Source organism: Equus caballus, chromosome 1 (assembly GCF_041296265.1).
Source record: "Equus caballus isolate H_3958 breed thoroughbred chromosome 1, TB-T2T, whole genome shotgun sequence".
NCBI classification, from domain to species: Eukaryota; Metazoa; Chordata; class Mammalia; order Perissodactyla; family Equidae; genus Equus; species Equus caballus.
This window is the reverse complement of record NC_091684.1, coordinates 33,425,940-33,452,554: the sequence shown is the minus strand read 5'-3', so window position 1 is coordinate 33,452,554 and position 26,615 is coordinate 33,425,940. Positions and strand designations below refer to the sequence as shown.

General features: G+C 37.4%; 1 protein-coding gene across 1 annotated transcript in view; it reads right to left on the bottom strand.

Moving 5' to 3' along the window:
* The window catches only part of TM9SF3 (transmembrane 9 superfamily member 3), a 63,807-nt gene that overhangs the window by 24,298 nt on the left and 12,894 nt on the right, over nucleotides 1-26,615 (bottom strand). The window contains exons 3-9 of the mRNA XM_023641729.2: nucleotides 21,690-21,812; nucleotides 18,932-19,092; nucleotides 17,841-17,918; nucleotides 11,329-11,460; nucleotides 9,585-9,751; nucleotides 5,685-5,779; nucleotides 2,266-2,396 (exon numbers count right to left, since the gene is read on the bottom strand). Of these exons, the coding sequence (XP_023497497.2) occupies nucleotides 2,266-2,396; nucleotides 5,685-5,779; nucleotides 9,585-9,751; nucleotides 11,329-11,460; nucleotides 17,841-17,918; nucleotides 18,932-19,092; nucleotides 21,690-21,812 (887 nt within the window). The remainder of the gene's footprint in view (nucleotides 1-2,265; nucleotides 2,397-5,684; nucleotides 5,780-9,584; nucleotides 9,752-11,328; nucleotides 11,461-17,840; nucleotides 17,919-18,931; nucleotides 19,093-21,689; nucleotides 21,813-26,615) is intronic.

The window sequence follows — 26,615 nt, the reverse complement described above, 5'->3', positions numbered from 1 at the left end:
TTAGATTATCACTACCATCCTCTACTTACGTTTCTTTTATCTTTATTCAACTGCTAAGACTGAAGATTGTTCAAGAAGTTTAATCAGACATGGATTTAATGGCGTTTACGTGAAATTGGGTGCACATGAGCAGAGAAGTTTGGGTCCAAAGACAAACTTCGCCCACTTTCAATTTTATCTCAGGCTAGTTGTGCTGACAAGAGAGGTATTCTGATGAAACTGCAGATCCCAAGTGGGCAAAATCTCTATTATTCTGGTGCCTCTGTAGGGCAACGCAGAAGCCTGAAGTCACTTTTACTAAGACTGGTTTAAGCCCTCAGTTGTGGAATCTCTGAGAAAAGAGAGAAGTAGAGCCAAGATGACCCAGAGAAAGGGTTTGATGTCCAAGAGGTCAAAGGAATGGGGAACAGAAAGAGCTAAGGCCTAGGGAAGAGCATATAGGAGTATCTGAAGACTGATTTCCAAACTAGGGCATTCAGTTAAGTAGGAGCACCCAGCTGCTCAGACACATGTTTTGGGAGCCTTTTAGCTGACAGAACCATCCCCAGATGCTGGGAACTAGAATCAGGTAAACACTAGAGATCGGATTTAAAGCAGGACAGATGAACTGGTTTAGGATGAAGCCCTGGACAGCGACATATTTTTAAATTTCCAAGTGATTCTAATGTGTACCCAGGAATGAGAACCATGCAGTTTATGAGAAGATACGACCATTTCCTTCACAATGGCAACAACTCAAATAACTAAAAACACAAATTTAAGTAGTTAAAATGCTTAATGAACAGCCAGGTTAGACATTCACCTCAAGTTCTCACATTTCATGTTCTAAACAAGTTTTGATACTTAAAAGGAGAAAAAAATTGTTAGATCACAGACCTGACTAAAGCTAGAGGGCCGCGAAAGCCCTTCACTCAGTACCCCTTCATTCCAAATCAGGACACACGTTAAGAGCACGACACTGTAGGAGCCTGCTAAGCACCAGCAGTCAGTCTTCCATACACCGAAGACCAATTTTATAAACCTTCTCTGGCTCAGCACAGAGTCTGATGTTATATTCTAATTATTGGTAATTACTAAATTATCTAAAGGCAAATTACATTGAATATTAACATTTAAAACCCCATTTACAAAGTAGTAACATTTACAATTTTAGTGACACGCAGCAACTTTGAAATATAATTTTCACCACATCAAATTCAAAACTTTATGAGGAAAATTACAACAGAACCATAATTTTAATTTTTAAAGCACTACGAAAATAATTAATTCAGCAGATCACCTTCAAGAAGTAACTTGATCTATATACTTTCTGAGGGCCTAGAACTACTGTGAAGCAAATTCTTTTCCAGATCTAAATGTTATGAATTACTTTATCCTTTTCTAACCACTATCACTTACTTTGTATGGCAAAAAAAAAAAAAAACACCAAAACTTGCAATTTTCCAAAATATTCCTAACTAAAAAGTATTAAAAACTTAGTAAAAGTGTATATGCAATGCAAAAAAAAAAAAACAAGATTAAAATTTAGAAAGAGATACGTGTTCCAGTGACAGTTCTGTCATTAATTATCTGTGTGACCTTGACCAAATTACACAGTCTCTCTGAAAAGCAATAATCACCCTGCAACTTGCATATGTGTGTTTGCACAAGTGTACATTAAGACTAAAGTCTACTCCAGGCCTAAAGTTCTGTTTCTAGTAAAAAGTAACAACAGGAAGAATTTGGAGAATGTGGGTTAACTTTGCAAAGCAGTAGTATATCTGTGTTTTAGTTTTAATATATTTAAATCATACAAACATTTCAAAGTCTGTGATTACACGTAAGATACAAGATGGGATTTCAATATCTATAACAACACGTTATCAATATTAATATAAATGCTTAATGAGGTTCCAAAAACCGTACATTGTTACTGAAAAAAAATGTGTTACAGAGAAGCTTCAATTCCTACCACTGCACTCACCTATCACCTTAACACACCTTTGTTTCTTGATGTGTTGTTATTCTTCCTCTAAAATACATTCACCAGTTTCTCCCATCTCTGATAAAAAGTATAGTCTTCTCTTTTGTCATACATAAAAGTTGGCCTTTCACTTTACTGGCTCACGGAATCAAGAAAAATTTTCTTCACCTAACTTTCCAAGACTGGGTAGGGACTGGCTGTAACTATCAAAACTCTTAATAAGAGGTCCTTTGGAAAGACAGCAGGCCTCAGATTAGAATGCTTATACTTTTTCCAGTTTAAAAAAGATTCAAACAACTTACCATTGTTCCAAAAGGAATGGCTCTTGAAGCATGGTAATAAATGGCTATAAAATTGATGAAGAAGGCAGTGCCACACACCATAGCAGGGATAAGGAATGCCCCAATAAACATCTGCTTTATCCATCTCCTTCCTGAAAGACAAGGGAAACTATGCAAATCAGAGAGATAGATGGATAGGCATATATTAATGTTTAAAAAGTGATTATTTAGTACCAAATTACCTATTTAAATTTTAACTTATAGATCTTGAAATTTGACATCTTAATAATTGTTTCAAAACAATAGCTAATAGGGGCCAGCCCAGTGGCACAGCGGTTAAGTTTGCATGTTCCGGTTTGGCAGCCTGGGGTTTGCCAGTTCGGATCCTGGGTGCGGACCTATGCACTGCTTATCAAGTCACGCTGTGGCAGGCGTCCTACATATAAAGTAGAGGAAGATGAGCACGGACGTTAGCTCAGGGCCAGTCTTTCTCAGAGGAGGACTGGCAGTAGATGTTAGCTCAGGGCTAATCTTCCTCAAAACAAGAAAAAAAACAATAGCTAATAAAGACCAGTCCAGCTATTCAAGTGAATCTAATGGAAACATAGCTTTTGAAGTGAGTGGACTGGAAAAGAGCAATGAACTGTAGTAAGATATTCTGACGTTTTGTCCTAATTCTGCACAGAACTGCTGTGAACTTTGGCAAGTCACTCTATCTTTCTGGGCTACAAGTTTGCCTAGGTAGGTGTTTTCAAATTATTACTTCGAGTTCTGGAGCGTCTTGGAGGTGCCTGTGAAGTCGCTGGTGAAAGAAGATACCAGGTGCCCTGGCCCTGCTTTAACCAGAACCATCCCATTTTCAACAGTTTACACCTTGGAGTTTTATGTAAACTTTCACTTGAAAGGAGGGTTGCGCTGCTTTAAAAAAAAAAAAAAAGCTAAAAACCCCTGGGTTAAAAGGTCCCCAAATTTATTCTTAGCTCCATAATTATGATTATAAAAATATATTTAAATTTATTTCTGTTTCAAAAGGAAAAAACAACAGAATTTATTTTGTGAGCTCTCTCTCAGCAATTAGAACCATAGATTTATAAATTTTACTATTTCTTTGTACAACTTCGTATTGTCAAAATTTTATAACATGAGCATCTATTATTTAAATAATCAAGGGAAGGAATTTTTTTACTATATAATCAAAAATTTTAAGTCATGTTCACACTGACGAGGAGAACAACAAGGAGCTACCTTGCTAACAAAGCAGAGTGCACAAGGAGGGGCATTGCCAGAGAAGCATCCTAAGACTGCTTCCGACTAGAAGGTAAAGATTTAACCCGAGGCCACTACCACAGTTCAGCACCACAAACATAAGCAATAGGGACCCGAACAGAAAGTGCTGTTGGAAAAACAAGCAATACCCTAACTTTTGTTTTCTTCTATATCAAGCTCTTTTTAAACATCTATCTCATAGAATTACCAATCCAAATTTTGACATTCCTCCAGAAAAACTCCTTGATTCGGAACTTTCACCTCTATTTAACTTCTTTCTCAGGTAAGTTTCAAGAATCTCTCCTTTCCAAACTAATACCAAGCATTTGAACAACAACACAAAAAGGTGGCAACTAATCAAAGTATTATTCCTCCTATTTCATTCCAAATCTCTCCTAGTATTCTCTTCCGCACTTTCCATTACCTTCTCTCAGATTCAGACATGTATTAATAAATTCCATATTCAACTCTATTCCTCCTTTTCCCTCCAACGGGTCAAAAAGAATCTCATGCACATTCCACTGGGCAGAATCAGTAGCCAAGGCACCTGCATTGTTGTACATCCTACTGCTCCCCGCACCCTTGGGAGACTCTGGTCAAGTTCCAGGCTACCCCTGGCTTCAGATTACATCTGGAGCATTATCCAGCACACTGAGGACAACGTGAGGACGTTGAGCGCCACTGTTGTTCAAATCTGGAGATACCTCTGAAAAATTCTTAGATTTTCTTTGGGTTGATCTCTACATTAACCTGGTTTCTAGGGACCATTCAGAAAAAACATCAGGACACAATCAGACCTCCTCACGGCACTGTCAATCAGAAAACAACCTTTAGACTGTATTTGGTAAGATGTGATACTCCTTGGCTTGAGTCTGAACTCTGTCAGCTTCAAGAATAAGTGTAGTAAAGTTTGGCTGGGTGTTAACTTCAATCAGACTAAAAGTAAATTGATGTCCAAGTATGAATAAATTTTCTGTTTTAAATAAATCTGTTTCTGCCATGGAGACTTTTTGAGGTCGTAAACTGTCAAATTCTTAGCCTAACTAGTTTCCAGGTCAAATTCAAAATAGAACTTACTTTAGACATCCTCATTTCCTTAGGATGGTAGTCCTGAACGATAAGACTCGTTTCCCATATCTGGACATAGAAGGTAGAAATTGAACAACTACAACAGTCAGGAATTCCTAATGCTACTCCCTCAGGTAATCCAAAGGAATTATCTGTACTGAAGGTCAGACCACAGTGAGTCTGGGAGGACCAATGCAAAAAGCAATGGTAAACCAGGAGATCCTGGGGGAACTTTAAATGATTCTATGCTCTGAGCTCCTATACCCTCTAAGTCTAGTCCACTAAAAGAAGGCAGGATCCCCTAATGCTGACACTTAGGATAGGCGGGGAAAATCCCATTAGGAAGTCTCCATCCTTAGGAATGTAATTTTAAGGTCTTTCGACAACCCCTTATTCATAAACTGAAACATGCAAATCTACTTTCGGCATTTTTCTAGACCCCAATTACAGTGAAAACAAAGGAACTTAAAGATCCTTGAATGCCATCACAGAAAGAAACACCAAGGAGCAGTACCTCTGTATCATCCATGTATCCCCCATCATTTCCAGGTCACAACAGTCAAGACGCAATGGGGTATTTAAGGTGAAGTGCCCTTAAGAAAAGTTTGTGACACAGAATAACAGAAACCTTTGTGCGGGGTCCTTCAATAAATATTTAAGATTCAGCGGAAATAAACAGCTCTCCTTCCTATTCTCTTTCCACTGTCCAGACACTTTATCCATAAGCCACAAAATATGTCTTTGTATTCAGCTGTAAAGCTATATACTCTATGGGGAGGTCTCCCATGGAGCACATCTAGGGAGCTAGGCACCTCAAAGCAAAATAATATCAATAACTTAAATATAATCTCTCCTATATGTCCCTCAGGGCTAGCTTCACAGTGGACAATGGAGACAATCTATTAATTATTTATAATTTTAGGAAATAAAATGCAAAGATTTCACAAAAGCAAGATAGGACACATAATAAATTTGGTGGAGATTATGTGAAATGGGATAACAAACGATTTTACAATGGCCATACTGCCCATTTTAAATTCCAAATAACTCACAGTAAAATATTACCATCTATAATTAAAGACACAAAGTGATAACCCATAAGTTACCTCCTTGTCTAGCATATAGACTTCCTCCAAAATAACCATTCACTGGAGACGTAGCAGCATAGACAAATATGGCTGTACTGAGCATCGATCCCCTCCTAACAAGGCAAACAACATACATGATAAATTAAAAACTACTTAAAGAAAATACCATAGAGTCTATCTCATTAACATTAGTTTAATTTCAAAGATAAATTTAATAGGAAAACAAAAATATCATCCTGGACTGCAAAGGACCTCAAAAGGTGGCCTAGTGAATAAATTTCTAGTTAAAATTGCAGTTAAGTGATACTAGGCTGATCGTAATTTTTTTTAAATCTGCAGTAAAATATCATAATGCATTCTAAACAAATATTTCACATTTCTCTGGCAAAAATATTAGAAGCTGACACTAAAATTTTTTTGCAACTCTGTGTGCCAATCACATCATACAGAAAAAGACATTCATCTGTTAAGAAAAATAATTAAAATATTCCTCTTTATAACTTAACTGCTGAAGATTCTTGCCCAACAGAAATCAAATAGTAGTAGTAGAATCATATTAATTCTATTACTTTAAATGGTGAAACACTGAGCCTTTTCATTTAGCTTTCCTTATACTGTTAAAAGTGATTTTTTAAAAATACATAGGTCCACAAATCAACATTAACTCAGATCAACAATTTCTAATTTCCTCTTCCAATAATGATATCTAGGGAATTCAGACCAATCATCCTGTTGCATAAAACTGGACAAAATATTTTAAATGCCTAACTGCAAAGAGAAACATTAAAATGATAAGTGATAGTATCATTTGCCGTAATATAGAAATGTACTTAACCCACTAACAACAAAGACTATTTCTGAAACTCACCATAACTAGGAAGGTAAAATAAATTCTGTAGATGGAACACATAACCTTGTCAGTTTGAGCTAAAGAATATTGTTTTAAAGAGAATTTACAAGAACATCACCCTAATGTGTGCACTGGGAGGGTATAAAATTTTCACGAATTAACCACCTTGGGAGTGATAATTATTATTATATTCCACTGTCCACCTAGGCAGAATACAAAGACATCACATAGTCTTGAAATATGTAGACTCCTCTGCCCAAACATGTGTGCTCAACTTCAAGTGGATGCACAATAGTTAAAAGATTGCAATATTTAATATCAATATATAGCTAAACACAAATGTGATAGTAACATAAGAATATGTTATTTCCATGTTTAAAAGATTATGGGTCTCAAAGTTAATCAGTTTTCAAAACCAAATTTGTTTTTTCAAGAACCCTATTAAACTCTGCAAGCACTAACTTATTCCTTCCAGACTATCATTAACAAATTCAGCTCATTCTCTGTTTGTAAGTGGGTGTATGAAGGGTGGCATAGGCCTAACGATGCTGAAAACTGAAGGGCTGCCATAGTCTAAAACCCGTCTACCACCAGCCAGAAGTTCTGCACATTAGCAGAGAGGGTTCAAAATGGCTGCTCGTGTGACTGAGAGTCCAAAATGACTACCAGGGATTTAAGCTTGCAGTTCCCAGAGATATCTCCACTAAATGAAGTGTGAACATCAGTCACAGTTCTAAAAATCAGACAAGCCCTTCACCTCTTCATTCATAAATATTCTATGGGCATTTTCCACCCACAATAGACCACTGTCATCTACAGTAGAAAATCTGCTGAGTTAGGTAACTTGTCTTCCTTGTTCATCCCTCCAGGCTGGAGCGGGAAAAAGAAGCTGCTTTACCTACAGTGGCTACCTCACCACTCTCCACCAAAGTCTCAGAGCAGCAGCAGCAGCATTTCACCAGACTCACCCAGACCTCGAACACAACACCTTCTCAAAGTTAATACCACAGTAACAGGCATCCACATTGATGCTAATCCTCCACCTACCTAAATATTTTTTTCTTCTCTGATTGCTATGGTCATCACCAAGGCGAATTCACATATTACATGACTTGCTTTTTATCCTTTAGAATCATTCGTACTCTGGAGTGATTCTGACAAATTTTATGTGCAAGTTTTTCATTTTCTCACCACTTTGTATTTTTATTATCTCTATTTTCATTTCTATAGCATAGCAAATTAAGAGACAAGTTCTGGAGTAAGAATGCCTAGGTTCAAATTCCAGCTTACTAATACCCCTTACTAATAGCTGTGTGATCTCAGTCAAATTACTTAACCTCTCCGAGCTTTACTTTTCTCATCTGTGGAATAGAAATAATAATAGTCCCTTCACAGGGCTGATGTGAGGATTAAAGGAGCTAACATGCATAAAGCACCTGACATGGAACCTCAATAATGTTAGTCACTTTGATATCACAATAATACTCACAGCTTTAGCACTTATGTAAGTAATTAAGAACGTTCACTTCAAATAAGCACAACATGGAACAACTATCAATAGTAATGACAGACTAAAATGACAATGTATGACTTGCCTGCTAATACCCTCTATTAGAAGTGGTTTCTTATTTCTAAAAGTTGAAGGTCTACAAGCAAAAGAGCTTCTGCATTACAAAACAAATTGCCAAAATTCTAACACTAACATTTGAGAAAGAACAAAGCAAAGACTTGGGTTCTGGGAGAAGTTCTCCACTCTTATAAGACTGTGATTGTACTGTCAGTGTCAATTCAGTAGCGATGAATTTAATTCAGTATTTAATGTAAAGTATGACTTCTTGGCAGATTTGAAATGCTTTTCTTGTATTTAGGATTTAGTTTATCTGAAATATATTATACCTGAAAATATGAACTAAATCACAAGAACACTGAAGTTTAGGTTTTGGTCAATTATTTTAGAACTTATATGGTAAACAAACTGCAAAGGTTATACAAAAGAAATATAACAGAAACTACAGGGAAATGGCTTTGTTGATTAATATACATTTACATTTCAGTTCGACAAGCACTAATTGAGTACATTCCACATGCAAAGTTCTTTAAGTAGGTACTTTGAGAGTTCAAAGATAAGACCCCATCCTTGCTCTCAAGTTTATCGTCTAGCAGAAGAAACAGAAATTTAGTACAGTTAAATATTGAATATACAACTAAAGAGCCATTCTTTCAGCTACAATTCACTGCTTGTCCACCAAATGCCAGCATATGTAAGAATGAATGCATTAGGAACTAAAATGGAAGTATGAAATACCCCTGGAGACAAGTCTCATTCTGATTGAGGGCTTCATGGGGCGGGGTCCAAAGTGCCTGAATTGTAACTTCTGTCATCCAGGCTCAGAGAATGTTTGCTTCGCTGAGGTCATGGTTCTCTGAGCACAAGGTTATAGGACCACTCATTAGGGACTTGAGATATTTGTGAATGTACAACTTTTTCTTATAACCCAAAGACCTCAAATCAAGAATTTCTTACAACTGCTTTTATCTGTAAATAAAAAATGGACCAGAAACCATGTAAAGATAGAATAAGAAGTCATCCAATTATTTTTCTAACCTCATGTGCCTCTTCCACCACTCTTTTTACTATTATTTACAATGCTTTCTTTGGCTAGAGAGTCCCCCAGTATTGGAGGTAAATGTGAAGTACTAATTCAGTAACTGAAATCCTTGTGCTTCTTATGAAGATCTAACTGGATCTTCAGCTTTCAAAAAAATGCCTGTTCACTTTGTCAAACAGCTCTGTATTGTAAGTAACTCTGCTCATACCTCTAATGGAACATAACCTTTATAACCAACCAAAATGTTCAGTAAAACTTACTAAAGTTTTAGCATGTAACAGAAAAATATACTTAAAGATTACTGTTCATTATTTAATTTTGCAAGAATGGCATTTATGCCATTTCAATTCTAAGATAACTAAAACAAGCACATATTTAATTATGATTGACGTACAAGTTTCCAATGATTAAAACTATTCAAGAACAAAAAAAGTCATAAAGTTAAGCACATGCACTTACTCTGTATATAAATCTTCTATCATTGCAACAATAATAACAATGAGAGACACAGCAAATATTTGACATCCAGAACCAATGAGAGAGGAAAATATCAGCGGGTGACTTGACGGTCTAAATACATCTCCATGCACCTGCTTCCAGCCATACTCATCTCCTAGGTCTCTATCCTGTAGACACATACACGGGGGAGAAAAGGAAATCTTTCAGAATGAAATCAAAATACACAAAATAGGTGAAAAATTCTAATTACAGCTGTAAGTTCCCTCCCTCCAAACTTAACAGCTATTTCAATGGATTCAAAGTATCATGAAAAGACATTTCAAATTTAAAATAATCACTACTTTAATAACTTAATGTTAAAGTGTTGTGGCATTTACTGAGGCTCAGGAAGGTGGCTCCTGGTTGTGCTCAGAGAATCTTAAAGAATGAATAAAGTAAAGGTCTAGGAGCAAAAAGAAATGGTTAGATTGGGAAAAGAGCACACTGGCTCTCTAAATGGTACTTTCAGACACTACTCCTGCCATTTACATCATGACTGTGGCTCATATGTGACCAGGGGCCAGATGGAGCGCAAAAGATAAAAAGACGGAAACCAGTACTAGTTGCCCTAATAACGCAGAAATGTCCTTTATAGCCTGAAATCTAAGAAAATATATGGAGAGTGGGGCCGGCCCAGTGGCGCAGCGGTTAAGTTCGCATGTTCCGCTTCGGCGGCCTGGGGTTCACCGGTCCGGATCCCGGGTGTGGACATGGCACCGCTTGGCACGCCATGCTGTGGTAGGCATCCCACATATAAAGTAGAGGAAGATGGGCATGGATGTTGGCTCAGGGCCAGTCTTCCTCAGCAAAAAAAGAGAGGAGGATTGGCAACAGATGTTAGCTCAGGGCTAATCTTCCTTTAAAAAAAAAAAATCCTAAAGAAAAAAAAGAAAGAAAATATATGGAGAAAATATTGAACAGCTAAATATTATTTGTCTATAGCATTTTTTAAAAAGGATTCAATTTTTCCTTTTCAACCTGAGAATAAGCAAGTATGTAACACAGTGTTTCTTAAAAAATAGCAGTCCCTTGAGACAATCAGCTTTTTGGGGGGGGTGGGGGGGGGCGGGTGCCTCCTGGTCAGCTATGTTTGAGAAGGACCAAATATTTTAGGTACCTTCTAAAACATCAAAATACACACTAGCATATTAAAAATTTTAATTTGTTTAACTGCTTTGCAAACTTAATGATGGAGCATATCTACACAGAACCACCATAACATTCTACAGAACATACTTTCGCTCATTTACAACATTGTTCTATAAGAAGCTCCCCCCTCTGAACCTACTAAACTAAATTAATCCTTCTACCCACTCCCTGAATTTTATGCAATATTGAACAGTATTAGAAAGATGCCAATACAGGTCTACAACCTCCTAGCTGCAATTCTGAAATCAAAAGCTCTGAAAACTGAAAGTCTGTTTCATAAGCTGGACATAGCCTTATTTGGTGGCAAAACTTGGAATGAACTGAGAGGTTATTTATACTGTTTATTTACCCCACTTAGGTGAACATCCATTTGTTTTGCTGAAGAAACTGACATATTTGATCTGAGATGCCTCAGGGAGTTTTACACCTTTCCAAAACCTGGAAATTTTGAATTCTGAAACTCATCTGACCTCAAGATTGTGGCCCTACATTCCAACATTCAAAATAACATTGAGTTAAATTGTTTTTATAAAAACAATGTAAAATGTTTGCTCACCATGTCGTCCATTTCTTCTTCTTTACTATATCGGGCATAATCCTTTCTTAAAGTTCTCATTAAAATCATTGAAACTAAGCCCACCAAGAAGATAACCATCATGAAGGAGTTGAAAATTGAAAACCAATGAATCTAAAAATAACAGAAAATAAAATATTACCAAGATGAAATATCAGTCACAAAATTTATAGATTTCATGATGACAATGGGATGTTAAGGCAAAAAAAAAGTCTTTTAAAACTTTTACATAAAAATCCAAACTTAAGACACACTGGGGATGAGTATTCACTATGCAAAGGGATTGGTGTTCTTTATGGTAAGCTTCAGATGCATTAAAAGCATGATATTGTTTACACACATTTTCACAATCAAGCTTACTGCACAAATAAAGTACAATTTGGCCACACATATGCTATTCAGCATTACAGAAAAAGAACATGAGCTTTGACTCCAGGGTTCTAATTCAGGCCCTGCCAATTTCTAGCCATGTGACCCCAGTTCTCTTATATTAAAAATGAAGAAAATAATACTATCTCACAAGTGATTTGTATGGTTTAACAACACTTAAAAATTATGGCACTGTGTCTGTCATAAAACAGTAAATACTCAATAAATGTTAGTTCCCTTCCCTCTGACTGAGCAACAACCTGAAAACCTCCTTAAAATACTAAGATTAAACCATCATAGTTGGCTGCCATGGACTTGGGCCACCTTCCAGAATGATCTGCTTCACTTGCTTGCAGGTCATCTCTCCACCCTCTCCCCATCATTTTTGACTCCTTTCCAAATTAGCTATCCACGGTACAGAGAATACTGAGGTAGCCCATGGTTTCTCAGTGTTCCCAAGGCTTTTGATCTCACCCACACATTTCTCCCAAGTTATGTCCAGATCCTAGTTCATAATCACAAGGTACTATGGTATCTCTGAGTGCATCTCAGAATTCAGTACATTTGACTGCAGCTAGGTCTGTGACACTGTCCAGTAACTCCTTTATATTTTAATTCCCAAAAGTTCCTTAGAGATAATTCCAGAATTTCTCTTCTCTTCAAGGCCCCAATTTCATTGACTTTTCTGCATTTATCCTCCTAGCCTTTCATTTCTCCTGCCAATCTCTTCGAAGTTGTTTCTCCTCTTAAACCAATCTTTCCACTAGGCTCTAGATCTCACACTGCTTGAGGTCTTTTTCCTCCTCTCATTTTGCACCCCTAAACTTACACCTTTTTCCAGCATCAGCAATCTCCAGAAGTCCCTACCTATAATGCTGTCTACTCCGTGGGGTTGTTACATGGTTTAAACAAGATAATAAAGGTAAAGCATATAGCATAGTGCCTGGCACATAACAAAACACTAAAAAACATTTAGAAGGTGCTATTACTATCTTTTAAAGTATTTGTTGACCTTTTGTCCCCTCACTCTTTCAATCCTCCTTTTACCTCCCTCCTCTCAATGCCAATACTTTTCAAATGAGGAGACCAAATGTTCTACTTCTTCCCTTACTTACTCCTAAGCACAATACAATCTCACTTTGCTCCACAAAATTTCTCTCCAAGGCCTGCAATGAACTCCTAAGCTGACTCATTGTCTCTACTCTCCCTGCCACCAGTCCCCCTGCCACTCTCTCATCCTGCCTCGCTGACTGCCGCTTCTCCTCCTGCATCCCGGACGCCTGCTTCTCCCACCCTGTGTGAGCTTTTCTGAAAGCTCCAGTCCTGGCACTCTGCTGTGACTTCAGGCTCTCCGAACTTTGAACCAGGATTCCAATGACGACAGTAACACCCTCTGCCTCCTACTCCCCGCCCAACCCAAATCTCTAGCCCTCCTTCTCACTCATGTTTCAGATTTTTGCTATGATCTTTTCTACCTGAATGTCTTCCTGGAATTTCAGACTCAGACTGCCCTAAAGTAAATTCATAATCTTCTCCCTCATATGTAACACTCGCTTCTGAATTCTAACTTCTGCTAATGGTACCAACATTTGGCTTTGAAAACTTAGAATTATCTCTGGCTCTTCCTTCTCCTTAATCCTTCCCTAGGTAATAATTATTACGCTTTTATTCTCCTTCGAAGTATCTCTTCTATCTATCCCTTCCTCTCCATTCCCATACCATCACCTCACACCCTGAGAGCTCTAATGGCCTCCTGGCTGGTCTTCTTAATTTCTGGTCTCTCTCCTTCCTTTCAACCTATCCTGTAAAAAGTTACCCAGCAAATCTTTCTGAAACATCATATTCATACATCATTTCTCTATTTTAAAACTTACAGTGATGTGCCCTATTTTCTGACATATCAAGTCTAAACTATTTTCCCTAATATTCTGCACCACATGTAATACGGCCACCTCACCCTATCTGGTCAATCTTTCTTTCCACTGTATCCTATACTCCAATCAAGCCTATGCTTCCTCAGTGACCCAGGAGTACAGTATACTCACTTCTGCCTCTGTATCCTTCTCATAATTTCTTCTCATGTAGTGATCTACTCCTAACCACCTTTGTAAATTCTATCTACTCTTTAAAGCTCAACTCAAAAACTCTCTCCTCCATAAAACCTCTCATCTACATATTCCAGTTATTCATAGTTGCACTCCTCTAACCTTTCACAGGGATATATGTAGAACATTTAACATGAAGGATGTACTGTCTTGCACAATTAGGACAGATTTTAACTTGGGCTAACGTGCTAAGTATGTGCAGTAGGATGTAGGGCAGTCCTGGCTCTGTCACCCACCCTGAGGTTTCAGGCAAGTCACAAACTCTGTGGCTCTCCCTGAAAAACAGGAGATGGCCAAGTGCCTCTGCCCCTTCATAACATCATTCCTTCCTTCATTCAACAATTTATTTATTGAATACCTAGTGAAATGATAAAGAAGAATGAATGCATTATATTTTGAAATTATTTGCAAAAAAAGGTCATATTTAACTTTATCATGAAAGTATCATTTAAGATTTATAAAAGCAGTCTATAATTATAGGCTTTTCCAAAGATTTAATTTTGTTCCCACCCTGGGAAATGAATGACCCAGAAAAGAACAAGAGAGAAAAAATTACATATATGACTCCTATTTTTTTTCAGTCAATTTATCAAACTTTTGAAGAGGAAAAAAGTTTTATATAGTTACTATTTAGTAATTAGGAAGATAAACATAAAATACTAAAATTTCTAACAAAGCTCTCTGCTATTTCCTAATCTAAGATATAAACTTTAAATCAATACCTATTATAATATACTAATAACCTGACATTTTATAATATTCCTTTATTCTAAAAATTATGAAATTCTGTATGATTCTGAAATTCTTATACCAAGGGAAATATTTCTTAAAAATAATAAGGAAAGCAGACATCACAAAGGGGTTACTAAGCCTAGGAACTGCTGACTCCAGCACCCCCTAGTGTTGCTAATCCTCAGGCAGCACCCCAGGTTAGTCATTAATTCTAGAACCCTGGAGATAACTAACGCACTATACCACCAGTGCTGCCTCTTACTGAGCACCTGCCGTGTGCCAGACACTGAACTAGGTGCTTTATACGCACTATCACGGAATTTCACAGCAATTCTGCGAGGTATTCTAATCCTTGCTTCACTATGAAGGAGCCAAAAGCTAACGAACTGAGTAATTTGACTAAGGTGACAGTGAGTAGCAGAGACAGAGTTTGGATTCAGCCTGAGGCCCTGCCTGTGCTGGAGTCACTGTACTAGAAACAATCCCGCACTTATCCGGTAGATCCCATCCCTCCTGCCTACTTAAGGAACCGCTGCAGTAAGCGTTTCTCCCCACTTTCTCCTGCGTTGTCAGTTTAGCACTCTCTATGAACCCCATCAACATATAAACGTGCTTTTCTTACATCTCAAAAAAAATCTCCTGACTCCATCTTTCCTACCAGCTACTATGACACTTCTTGGTTCCCTTTAGCAGCCAAACTTGCTGTCCCCAATTCCTCTCCTCCCGTTAAGACTAGCTCTGTTCACACTTTGCCACACCACTATACCAAAACTACTCTGTCAAGTTCACTGACGACTCCAGATGAATCCAATAGTCACTTCATTACTCACCTTACTTGACCCATCAGCAACAATTCAGAATTAATCTATCCTCCATGATACCCTTTCCTCCCTTGGCTTCCAGAATACCATAAAAATCCCTCCCAGCCCACCTTACTGGTATCTCCTCAGAGCCCTCAGCAGGTTTCTCCTATTCTCCCTCAGCTTTTATCACTGTCCCCAGGGTTCATTCTTTGGTCCTCTTCTATTTCTACACGCTGTTCCTTGGTAATTGCACCCAGTCTCATAGCTTTAAACATCATCTACATGCCAACGGCTGCAAAATTTGTGTCTCTCGTCCAGACATCTCTCCTGAACTCCAAATTGATATATCCAACTAGCTAGTCAGTATCTCTATTTGGATGTCTTACGGACACTTCAAAACTAACATGTCCCAAACTGTACTCTGATCTTCCCCGCCAAACCTCCTCCAAATACAGCCTTTCTACCCTAGTGATAGCAGCTTCACCCTAGCAGTTGCTCAGACCAAAGTCTCAGAGTTCGTCTCAACCCTGCTTTATCTTCCCATCCATCAGGAAATCCTGCTGGCTCTACCTTCAAAATAAATCCACAATCTGACAACCTCTCACCACCTACACTGCTACACCTTGGTCTGAGCCACCTTCACCTCTTACGGGATTGCTGCAAGAGCTGCTCCATTGGTCTCCCTGCCCTTCTTTGCATTCAAAGTCCTTACGGCAGCCATGGTTGATCCGGCTCCTGCTGTCTCTCTGACTTCATCTCCTATGACTCATCCCCTCACTCTGCTCCAGCCACACTGGCCTCCTTGCTATTCCTCAAGCACACCAAGCGAGCATGTTCCCACCTAACAGCCTTTTCAGTGGTGTTGCCTCTGCCTGGAATACGCTTTCCCCCAGATATCCATGTTCCTTATTTCCGTCAATTCCTTCAAGTTTTTGCTCAAAAGTCCATCTCAGAGGCTTATCCTAACCACCATATTCAAAACTGCAACTTGCCCCACCTGTGGCACTCTTGCCCCACTGCTGTACTCTTTCTGTTCGATGCACATATCTTTGAACACACTACACATTTTACTTATTACGTTGATGGCAAGTCTCCCCCACTAGAAGGTAAGCTCCAAGAAAGCGCAGATCTTTGACTTTCATTCTCTAAAGTATTCCACTTACTTAGTACAGTGCTCGACACCAAGCAGGTGCTCAATCAACATTTGTTGAAAGAATAAATACGGCACACTGCTCCACTAGTGAAAATGCCAAAAGGAAGCCTTTCCCCCACATTATCAATACCCAACAGGGCCAGAAACAAGGTAGACCTAGGTATTCCACTACAGAACGTCAGTTGGGAGTCCCATATTCTCAAAGTTATCTAAACGTTGAAGTTATTTGTGCCCATACCTTTAACTCACCTACCATGTTCAGCACTGCCTGAGTTCTATATCCAAGGAGAACACACTGGGGATGGGGGAATGGAGGTAAGGAAGGAAATTTTAGCTCCAGGAGCAGCACGCTAAATTTTTCAGTAAGGATTAAATCCCAAATAGCTTAATTTTTTTCTCCTAGGACCCAGAGGAAGATTAGAAGTTGTGACAGGTTCTGGTGGAGTCTAAGGGCGGAATCTGGCAGCAATGATACAAATCTCAGACCACAAAAACTTAAAAGCCACCTCAAAAATAGCTTATTAATAAACTTCAGAATTCTAGTCCAAAAGATCAGCTCAAAAGATAGAAGAGGTAAGTCAAAAAGAAAGTCAGAAGAATGTATATATCCCCTTATGCCCTATTATCTTTTCATCTCCATTCTTGAGGGAGGAGATCTCAAAAATACATAAAATCTATTTTTTGCTATAAAGAACAAAAGCTACCACCTGTACAAAACCAGAAGCAACGCCACTAGACTTATGATCTGAGATCCAGCTTCTATCTGTTGGTAAGGGGTTGGGAGGCATTTCTTCTCATTCTTGATGCTTCTTATGTGGAAGGATTTACGCTGGCAAAAACTCCCGGTCTCATTCCATTCTTCCATTCCTTCCTTCCTAGAGGATGCATGCATTCTGCTTTGTTTCTTCACACTGTGACTTTCACGAGGGCAGGTGCCCGTGTAGGATAGCTTCCAGAGTCCAGCACTGTCGGAGTGCATTAAGTCTAAGTCTGAGTTTCAATATTAAGAAGCCCACTTGACCACAGAAATAAGCCACACTCTCCAATATTAGCCTCATTAGTAATAAAAGTGGTATTTTGGCTTCCTGTATATTGTATTCTTCCTTGAGTATCTCATAACTGGTTTAAACCACAGACATGATGAAAGAGCTTTTGACTGTGCTCTAAAACTATCACCTTTATGACTCTGAGCTCACTTCTGAAATCACCATTAGTTAAATCTTTGAAATTCCCAGCCCTAGTACAGTGCCTTGCATATGGCAGATGCTCATTAATGTTTGTTAAACTGACTGAAGCACAGAGTCAATGTCTTAAAATGCACAATTTACCTACCCTGTGTTGAAAAAAGGACGGATCAAGATATTTGTCAAATCGATCTTCAAATTTTACATCTGACTTTTTCCATTTTACCTGAAAAAAAATTTGAAAATCAAGGCCAGTAAACAAATTAATAATCTGATAACAAAATTCTGAGCAAATCTGGAAATATTTACACACTTAGAATAAGAAACTAGATAAATGGTGGAAAGCTATTGCCAATTTGAGAAGTTGAAACATGTATGACGAAGAACTAACCAACTTTTCCCTTTGTCTATTAACAAAAGTTACAACTTTACTTGGAGGATCACCGCAGTTTTCACGGACTATTAACTACTGCTGACTTATATACTTAATCTGATAAATGTGATAAGAACTGAATTAATTAGACCAGTTAAATAAGAATCTGTACATCTTTGTCTTTTAGACTGTATTAGTTTTACTACAATTATCAAATTTCTTAATAAGTTCAGTTATGTAAATGCTATTTGCACTAGGTACATATGCACAAAGCATAAAAAACTTTCAAAATTGTCTCCTAGCAATGGACTCATTCCAGTTACCGGGAAAAAAAAACAAGCAAAGAGAGAGGCTACCTACATCAGATTTCTCTTCTTCCCACTATTTTTAATTCTAACGAAAGAGAATTAACTTGACAAGCTCTTACTCTGCAGGAGTATCTTACTCCAATAAGTGATAAAGCAAAACCTGGTAAACTATATCCATTCAGCACTTTTCAATACAGCATTGTCTCTATTTGCAACAGTAAAAAGGAAAGAGAAACAACAAGGAATACTGCAATCTAAAAACATAACCATGAAAATACACGGCTGGATTGGCTAACTGATCATTTATAAAGGTAAACTTGGCTGTAGCCAACAGTAGGTCCTGCAAATGCAGAACTGGTATCTAATACTACAAACCTGAAGCAAATATTCTCCATGCTTTTAAGAGGCTTACATACATTGAAGAAATACAGTTTTAATAATATTGTTCTGCATCCCATTTCAAACTACATTTTCACTTACTAAAGTTGTAAAACACACTTAATTGTTGATATTAGGTCACAAACACTTTTTCCTGTATACAATTATTTTAATACTTACTGAATACGACATCTGGATTTTAGTATTGGGAACTAGTTTCACCTTTCCTTCACTAGTTAGATTAACATCAACAATTCGATTTCCATTAAAACCTATTTCAAGTTTTTTGTAGGTCCACAGATAGTAATCTTCTCCATTTTCATCTGCTTCACCAACAATACCTACAAAAGAAATTACACTTTATACAAGGTAATATAACTTAATATCTAAAATACATTAGAAGCTAGAAACTCATTAAAAAAACATTTTTATAGGAAAGCAGTATTACCATTCTTCCTCATGGTTAGAACACAGCAAAAGTACAGGCTGGACTTCTACTCTTTGTTAACTATTTGGCAAACACAAACCATGGTCATACCATGGTATAAAGTGATGAAGAGCCCAGCATAGCCTATCACTTATTTGATCCCTCAAAATTCATGCTTTGTATTAGTATCACCTACATTGCAATAATTATCACCCTAAATGTATATACTCTCTAATATCTCAAAATTTCAGGGAAGTGCTATATCACCATCTGGCAAGGTTATCCAATTAATAGCAGTCACACTAAAATTAAAACCAAGGTCTCCAGAGGCCCAGTTCAGTACTTTCTCTAGTAACTTATGATCTATCCATTCCTAGTAAGCTACACATGTGTGTATATGGATACCAAAATTTAAAATGCCTCATCTTTACACCTCAAGTACTAGACCTGTCCCTGGGAAGTCATCAAAATGAAAGGAGTGTTGAAGATAAACGGTAATGAGGCAATAGTTTAAAATGATCATTTTGATCAAGATTTAGAATATTGGAAGGGGAAGACCCAAACAGTGTGAGGGCCACAGGTGGTAGCTGAGGATCTCTCTCTTGTGCTCTCATACTGTCAGCTATTTGTCCAACGTTCCCTAAGCAAGTCTATATACTTCCCAGAGCCTTATGCTCTAAAAGTTACTCCTTAGGCCTTCCTTCTACGGTCAACACATCTCATTAAAGTATTAGAGAAAAAACACGATCATTTCTTATTAAAGATTATTTGCTTATTAACCAAAATCGTTCCCTTTAATTGGCACAAATTCAAGGAACACAGTTTTGTTTTGTTTGGGGCTGTAGAAGGATAATGAAATCCTTCTAATTAATTTCATCAAGGTTTATTTACCTATCTACTCTGAAACTGTGGAGACACAATTATACCAAATCAGAAGTTGTTATTCTCTAAAGGAGTTTGAAAAGACTCAGAAAACTTTATCCCAAGAAAAGCCAGATAAGAATTTTTTTTCTGACGAGAATTCCTATGGTTCAGAGATTCCAGGACACCTAAAAGTATCTCCCCTAAATATGGCAGACCTTGGAATCCCAGGGCTAAAAAAGATTTATTTTAAGACAGGAAAGCACAGTTGCCATGTTGCTAAAGAGACCCACAGAAATGACTGGAAAAAACCTAAGGTTCCAGAGAAGAAACCCATAAGCAAAGGAAAAGAATAGGAGAGGAACCTGCTCTCTCACCAAAAAAAGAGGAAACCCAGACTAATGGGCTCTCCTGAACCACAGGCTCAGAAACCTTCAGTGAGTACTCAGCACATCCTCCTGCTACCCTCAGAGCAGACCACAGAAATGTCTGTGTTCGTGTAAGGCTAATTATAGTCATTTATATGAAATGCTTACTATTTATACCTAATTAACATGCATCTCAGTAACGACGATGCATACAATTATATCTTGAGATTAACTTCTAAACTTCATCTTGGTACCACTTTAAACTCTGATCTGATATGTTCAGGCTTTCAGTTTGCTGCTCATGAATATAGTAGTCTGCTAACAATTTTAAGAATTAGAATATTATATATAAGAACAGGTGTCTAAAGACCAAAAAATAAAAAACCACTAAGAAAAAAACGTGATCAAACACGCTGGCTATGATAGATGGCCACGCTTTTGCATTTTAAATACTTTAATCAAATCCATCACAAACAATGCTTGGATTATGCATAAATTTGTATTAACTATGCCATAGCTCTTTTGTATTAATATGAATGAACAAGAATTAAAATATAAAAAAATTTTTTGAACATACAGTTTTGGAACTATGAAAACAAGTCAATCGGGAGACTATCATATCTAAAAACCATACTACCATAGTTCTACAAGAGAGAAAGTCAGAATAAAACTTCAAAACTGTATTCAGTCCCTTTGACTGTATTTAATAGAATAAGTCAAAATAAGATATGAGAAAAAGAGGGATGGGGGGATATTTCAGATTGTTCAAAGCACTTTTTTTGGGGGGAGGTGGAGGTTAGCTCTGAGCTAACCTCCACCACCAATCCTCCTCTTTTTGCTGAGGAAGATTGGCCCTGAGTGAACACCTGTGCCCATTTTCCTCTATTTTTGTACATATGGGACGCATGCCACAGCATGGCTTGATAGGCAGCGCGCAGGTCCGCACCTGGGATTTGAACTGGCAAACCCCGGACCGCTGAAGCGGAGCACACAAAGTTAACCACTACGCAACAGGGCCAGCCCCTCAAAGCACCTTTTAATCCCTTGAATCTGAAAAGTTACACTACATAAAAGTTATATTTTGAGGGAGTTTCATGTAAGGTTTGGCAATGTCAAAAAACCTTCAAGTAATAGGGGACTATAAAATTGGTATTAAAATTGTTCTGTGAAAAACAGTGAAAACACATTTACTGATTCAGTGTATCATCACCTTAAAAGAGTCATTACATAAATCTTATTATGTGAATATTCCCAAACTTTAAATATAATAAAGAATACTTACCCCATATTGGTAAGTCATCTATGTACATCTGGTACCAGTAGTGATTTTTGATAGCATACACAAATGCATCTCTCTTTTCTTTATCTAAGTCAATTTCGCAGTAAGTGGCTGGCATCACATCATCTGCACAAAATAAAAGTTGCAAATTTGCATGCTGGTTTGCAAAACAGTTATAGAAAAATAACACAAGAAAAAAGCCATTTCCTCAAGTTAAAATTTCTATTCATAATAGTTGAATCTGGAAGAGAAATAATAGGGGCTCAATATACAAGTCTTTCTTTCTTGTCTATGTTTAAGATATTTCACAATAAAAGAATTTTAATTATTTTCAAAGATTATCTTACTAAGTGAAGCAATTGTCTCTTATGTAAAGAAAATTATGCAAGAACATGTACAAAGTAACCTTAAAATGAATAAATTGATTTAAAAAACAAAAATAAAAAAACTTAAAACACATGAGAAAGTTTTCATTTAATATATACAAAAACTCAAGAATATGATCCCAAATAGAGCTAACAATTTCTAGCTATAAGATCTCTGAAGTAAAAATTCATTGTAATATTCTTGGAAATGCAAGTCACTAGAGGCCACAGATTCTATGAGGAATCCCAGTGACTCCTCATAACGAGGAAGATGGAAAGGCACATCTCTATCCAGGAGGTGTCACTGTTTATAAGTTACCCGAAAGTCCCCTAGAGACAAGTCATTTCCACTCCTGACTGCTTTCAAAAGTACTGCTATCATAATCTCTAACTTAGAAACCTTTCGAAAACGTGGTTATGGTCATTAGCTTCTAAACAAAACAAAACAAAATTCAAAAACCCTGCCAAAACTCTAGATGTCCATCAAAAGGATTAAATTATTTTTGTATATTACTTAGGCAATTAGAAAAACAAAAGGAAAGAAATCAATCTTAAGAAATAAAGAAAGCACAGGTTTGTTTTTTTTAAGTTTCTCCTATATTATATTATTGACTATATAGAATTTGAAATGCAGTTTCCCCAAGAAACAAGACTAAATTTCTTAAATGTTGATTAAAACTTCTTAAACACAAATTGCAGCTGAACCATGATTAACAGCTATCTACAACACTATTCCTATGAGAAACAGCAATCTGAGTTATAACTTCAGACACCAGCAACACGTCTTCCCAATCCTCAACAGCTCAGCCCAGACTGGGTACCCCAAAACCACGACACCAAAGATGACAGGAAACACTGAAGTCTCATGAAAGAGGGAGAGGGAAAAACTCTCACTCTCAAAGTGGGAAAAGAAAATTGCTGTGTCGCCAACAACAATGGCTCCCACACAGATTTTCCTTCTACCCAGGCCCTTTTAGGCAGCAAGGAATTTAGGACTTTCATAATGGTAAAAACTGAGGCTGAGCAGAGGAGAAGGAAGTGAGGGTTAGAACATGAGATTGCTACAGAGGGGTCCTACAGCAGGAGCTAGGAGAACTGGTAGCAAGAGGTCCCGAAATGGGATTTTCAAGGATTGTGATAATGCACAAAGGGCAGCAGGCAACCACAGCTACAGAGGAATGAGCGAGAACTAAAGGAAAGTCCAGGCTGGGGCAGCAACAAATGGCTGTAGGGGCTATGGGAGACCCACAGCTGCATTTGCAAAGCCACAGAATTACTTGCTGTTACAATCAGACATTCACGATAATAATCATTAACAAAGCAGTAGTTTTACATATGAAGTTCTGAGATATACAATGCAACATTTACCTGTACAAAGCTTTTAAAGGATTCTTCACAGTCTGAAGTCTAGTTCAACTCTCTCTTTCCCATCTATCATCCTCTCTCCCTACACTCTAGCCAAACTCAACTACCTGCAGTTCTCACATACCTTGCACTCTTGGCCTCTGGACTTTTTTGCTTATGCTATTAACTCCAGCTCAGATGTCCATCCTAAAATCCCTCCCATGCCCCAACCCTCTCCTCCACAGAGTAAGCACTGATTCTCCACCCCTCCCACCTCTTAAACCCCACAGCCTGCCCCTTTCTCTGAAGTCCCATGGCTTTCTCTCCATACCTCCCTATGGCACCTAGGCCTGTACCACTTATAACCTCATACTAGTATCTCAGCTCCTCAAAAAGACGACCAGGTCTTGAGAGCTATGTCTGTAACTGATTATAACCTTTTTATCCCCAGCTATGCCTGTTTCAGTACCCCGCACAGGGCAGGCATTAAACAAACAAAAAATTCTAACAAATTTTAAGAGCATGATTTTCTACATATTTGGCAAAGGAAATCACTAAGTATATTAGAGTATGCACAAACACATGTGTCTGTGTGTGACTGTGGGGGAGAGGGGGATGTGTATAAGGAGAAAAACGCCAATATAAACAAATGAAATTTTTGAGCAGAATCTCTCAGAAGGATTGACAAAGAGGTCTTGAACAGTATCTTTCATTGATATGAAACCTAGAAAAGAAATGTGTTGAAAGAGAAAACCTATCATTATGACAGGCTATAAAAAAGGCCTTGGTTGGTCATATTTTAATGAAATTCCTCTTACAGGCATGTAGGCAAATACAAACATCACAAATAACTGAAAAGTCTGGTTGCTCAACTGAAACAGCACTTCTCTCAGGAGGGAGCCACTCAGAAGATAATGAATGTAAGTAATGTGTTTGAACATGCTAAATCATTATTCAGCAAACTAGATAACTGGAAAACAATGAGAAAAATCCATTACCATAAATCATTGCTTTAAAATTATAATAGGGTATACCTTTCTCAGATGAAATACACCCCTACGAATTCTGAAGAGGAGCCAATCAGGATCTTACTAATGTAAATACTTTATGGGGAAAAAACATAAAACCAAAGTTACAAAGTGGCCAATGTTAATACTGATTTTTCAAACAGAAAGCAAGGGTAGATTCCAGAAACTATGTACCAATAAGTCTGTCATCGATTCCTAACAACACTCCAGACTAAAAACTGAATAGGCAGTGAAATCATCGAGAAAAGAACATGATAGTTATTCATGAGTTCTCTAAGCACACACCGTGCCTTACTTTGCTTACTTTCTCTTCTGATAGCATTACTAAATTGGAAAAGCAGGAATACTATACCTGCTGAATACAACTCAGCAGCACTTGGTAAAGATTCTCACAAAGTCACTACAGACAAATTTATAGAGAAAGGGCCAGAAACTTGAGTTTTAGTCTGGGTTCCACTCTTACTAGCTATGTGAATAAAAGTAAGTCATTTAGGCTCTGTGAACCTTAGGTCCCTCAACTGTAAAACAGATATAATATCTATGCTGTCTCCTTCCCAGAGTTGTTTTAAGGATTAAAAGTGCCAACATATTCACAGTGTTAAGTTCCGCTGGGCCACACATCCCTTTGAGAATCCAATGAAAGCGACAGCTCCCTTTCTCCCCAAAAATACACGTTCACACAAAATTAAGCATACAATTTCAAAGGGCCATGGACCCCTGAAGCCAGAGCTTCTGGTTCCACATGTTATACTCAGAGCCTACCTACATAGTGCTGGCATGCAGGAAGCACTCAAAAACTGCTGAATGAATTTTAAAAAATGGACTGGAAAAACTGGTCAGAGTTAATTAAACAACCATATATATAAAGGGTATTGATTAACTGATCATCCTGGCTGGCAGTATAAACTGTACAATTTTTCTCTAGATGGCCATTTGGCACCATGTGTCAAGACCTGCCTTAAAAACTTTTATACTCTTTGATTCAGTAATTTCACTTTGAATTTTTATTACAATAAATTCTTAAAAGATACATTAAAATACTTATTGCTAGAAGAGCCAAATGCATGGTTATTTCTACTAGCAAAAAAAAAAAAAAGGCAAGAAAAGTAAGGAAGGAAGGGAGGGAAGAAGAAAGGAAAATAAGCACAGAATCTTTTAATTGGGAAATGGGGGAAAATTACAATACCTAAGTTATAGAATTATATAAACATTTTTTAAAGAATAATTAACAATAAGAGGAAAAGCTTATGAGCTGGTAAGAAAAAGACAAGTAAAAACTAGTTAAACATAACTCACTAAATGAGTTAGTAAGTGCTTAGAACAGTATCTAGCACATAATAAACGCTATATGAGTATTCGTCAAGTAAATTTTTAAAACATCATATATACAACATCAACCCAATTTTTTACAATTTTAAATAATGTGGATGAATATAAAGAAAGACAGAAGGAAGGAAGAAAATGTTAATGTAATTATATCCAGGTGATTTTAATTTTCTTCTTTACACTTCCCTGTAGTTTCTAAATTTTGTACAGTGATCCCAATCGTTGTTAAAATCAAAAAAATATACACACCCACATCCTTTCGAAAATAAAAAGACAGATGTCAATCTGGAGGAGAACAATTTTATCAATAGTTTGAATAAGAATGTATAAAAAAGCCCCTGCTTAGCAAACTTGCAGTTAGCATAAGGTTTAATGACTTGTTAACACCAAGAATTCAAAATACCTAGATTCAAGATTCAATACAAGATTCAAATTATTTGGTCTGGCTAAAATACTTCGGTTGAAACCAACGGAACAAAATATTGCATCGAGTTCCCAGACTTCCAATTAAACAAGGTAGATTTAACAAGTATGTCTCTCTTCTCTGCTGACACTCTTTAAAATCTCAAGAAATAAAAATGATGTAGGTGTACAAGGACAAAAAAAAGCGAGAAAAGATTTCAACAAATTTTTGGAAAATGGAAAACAAATGGAAGATCGCTGATGACTAATAAAGCAGAGGAAACCTTAACAGAAGGGAAGGGATTGTTGTCACAAAACACAAGAGACACTCAGGACTTGGAGGGACCACAGACGTCCAAAGGTAGGGGAGAGACATAGGGCTGACCATGTAGGGGAAATGTATAAAAGTGTTTCAGGAGGGGCTGGATGCCCTGGTCCCCTCCTCCACCCATCACACAGCTTCC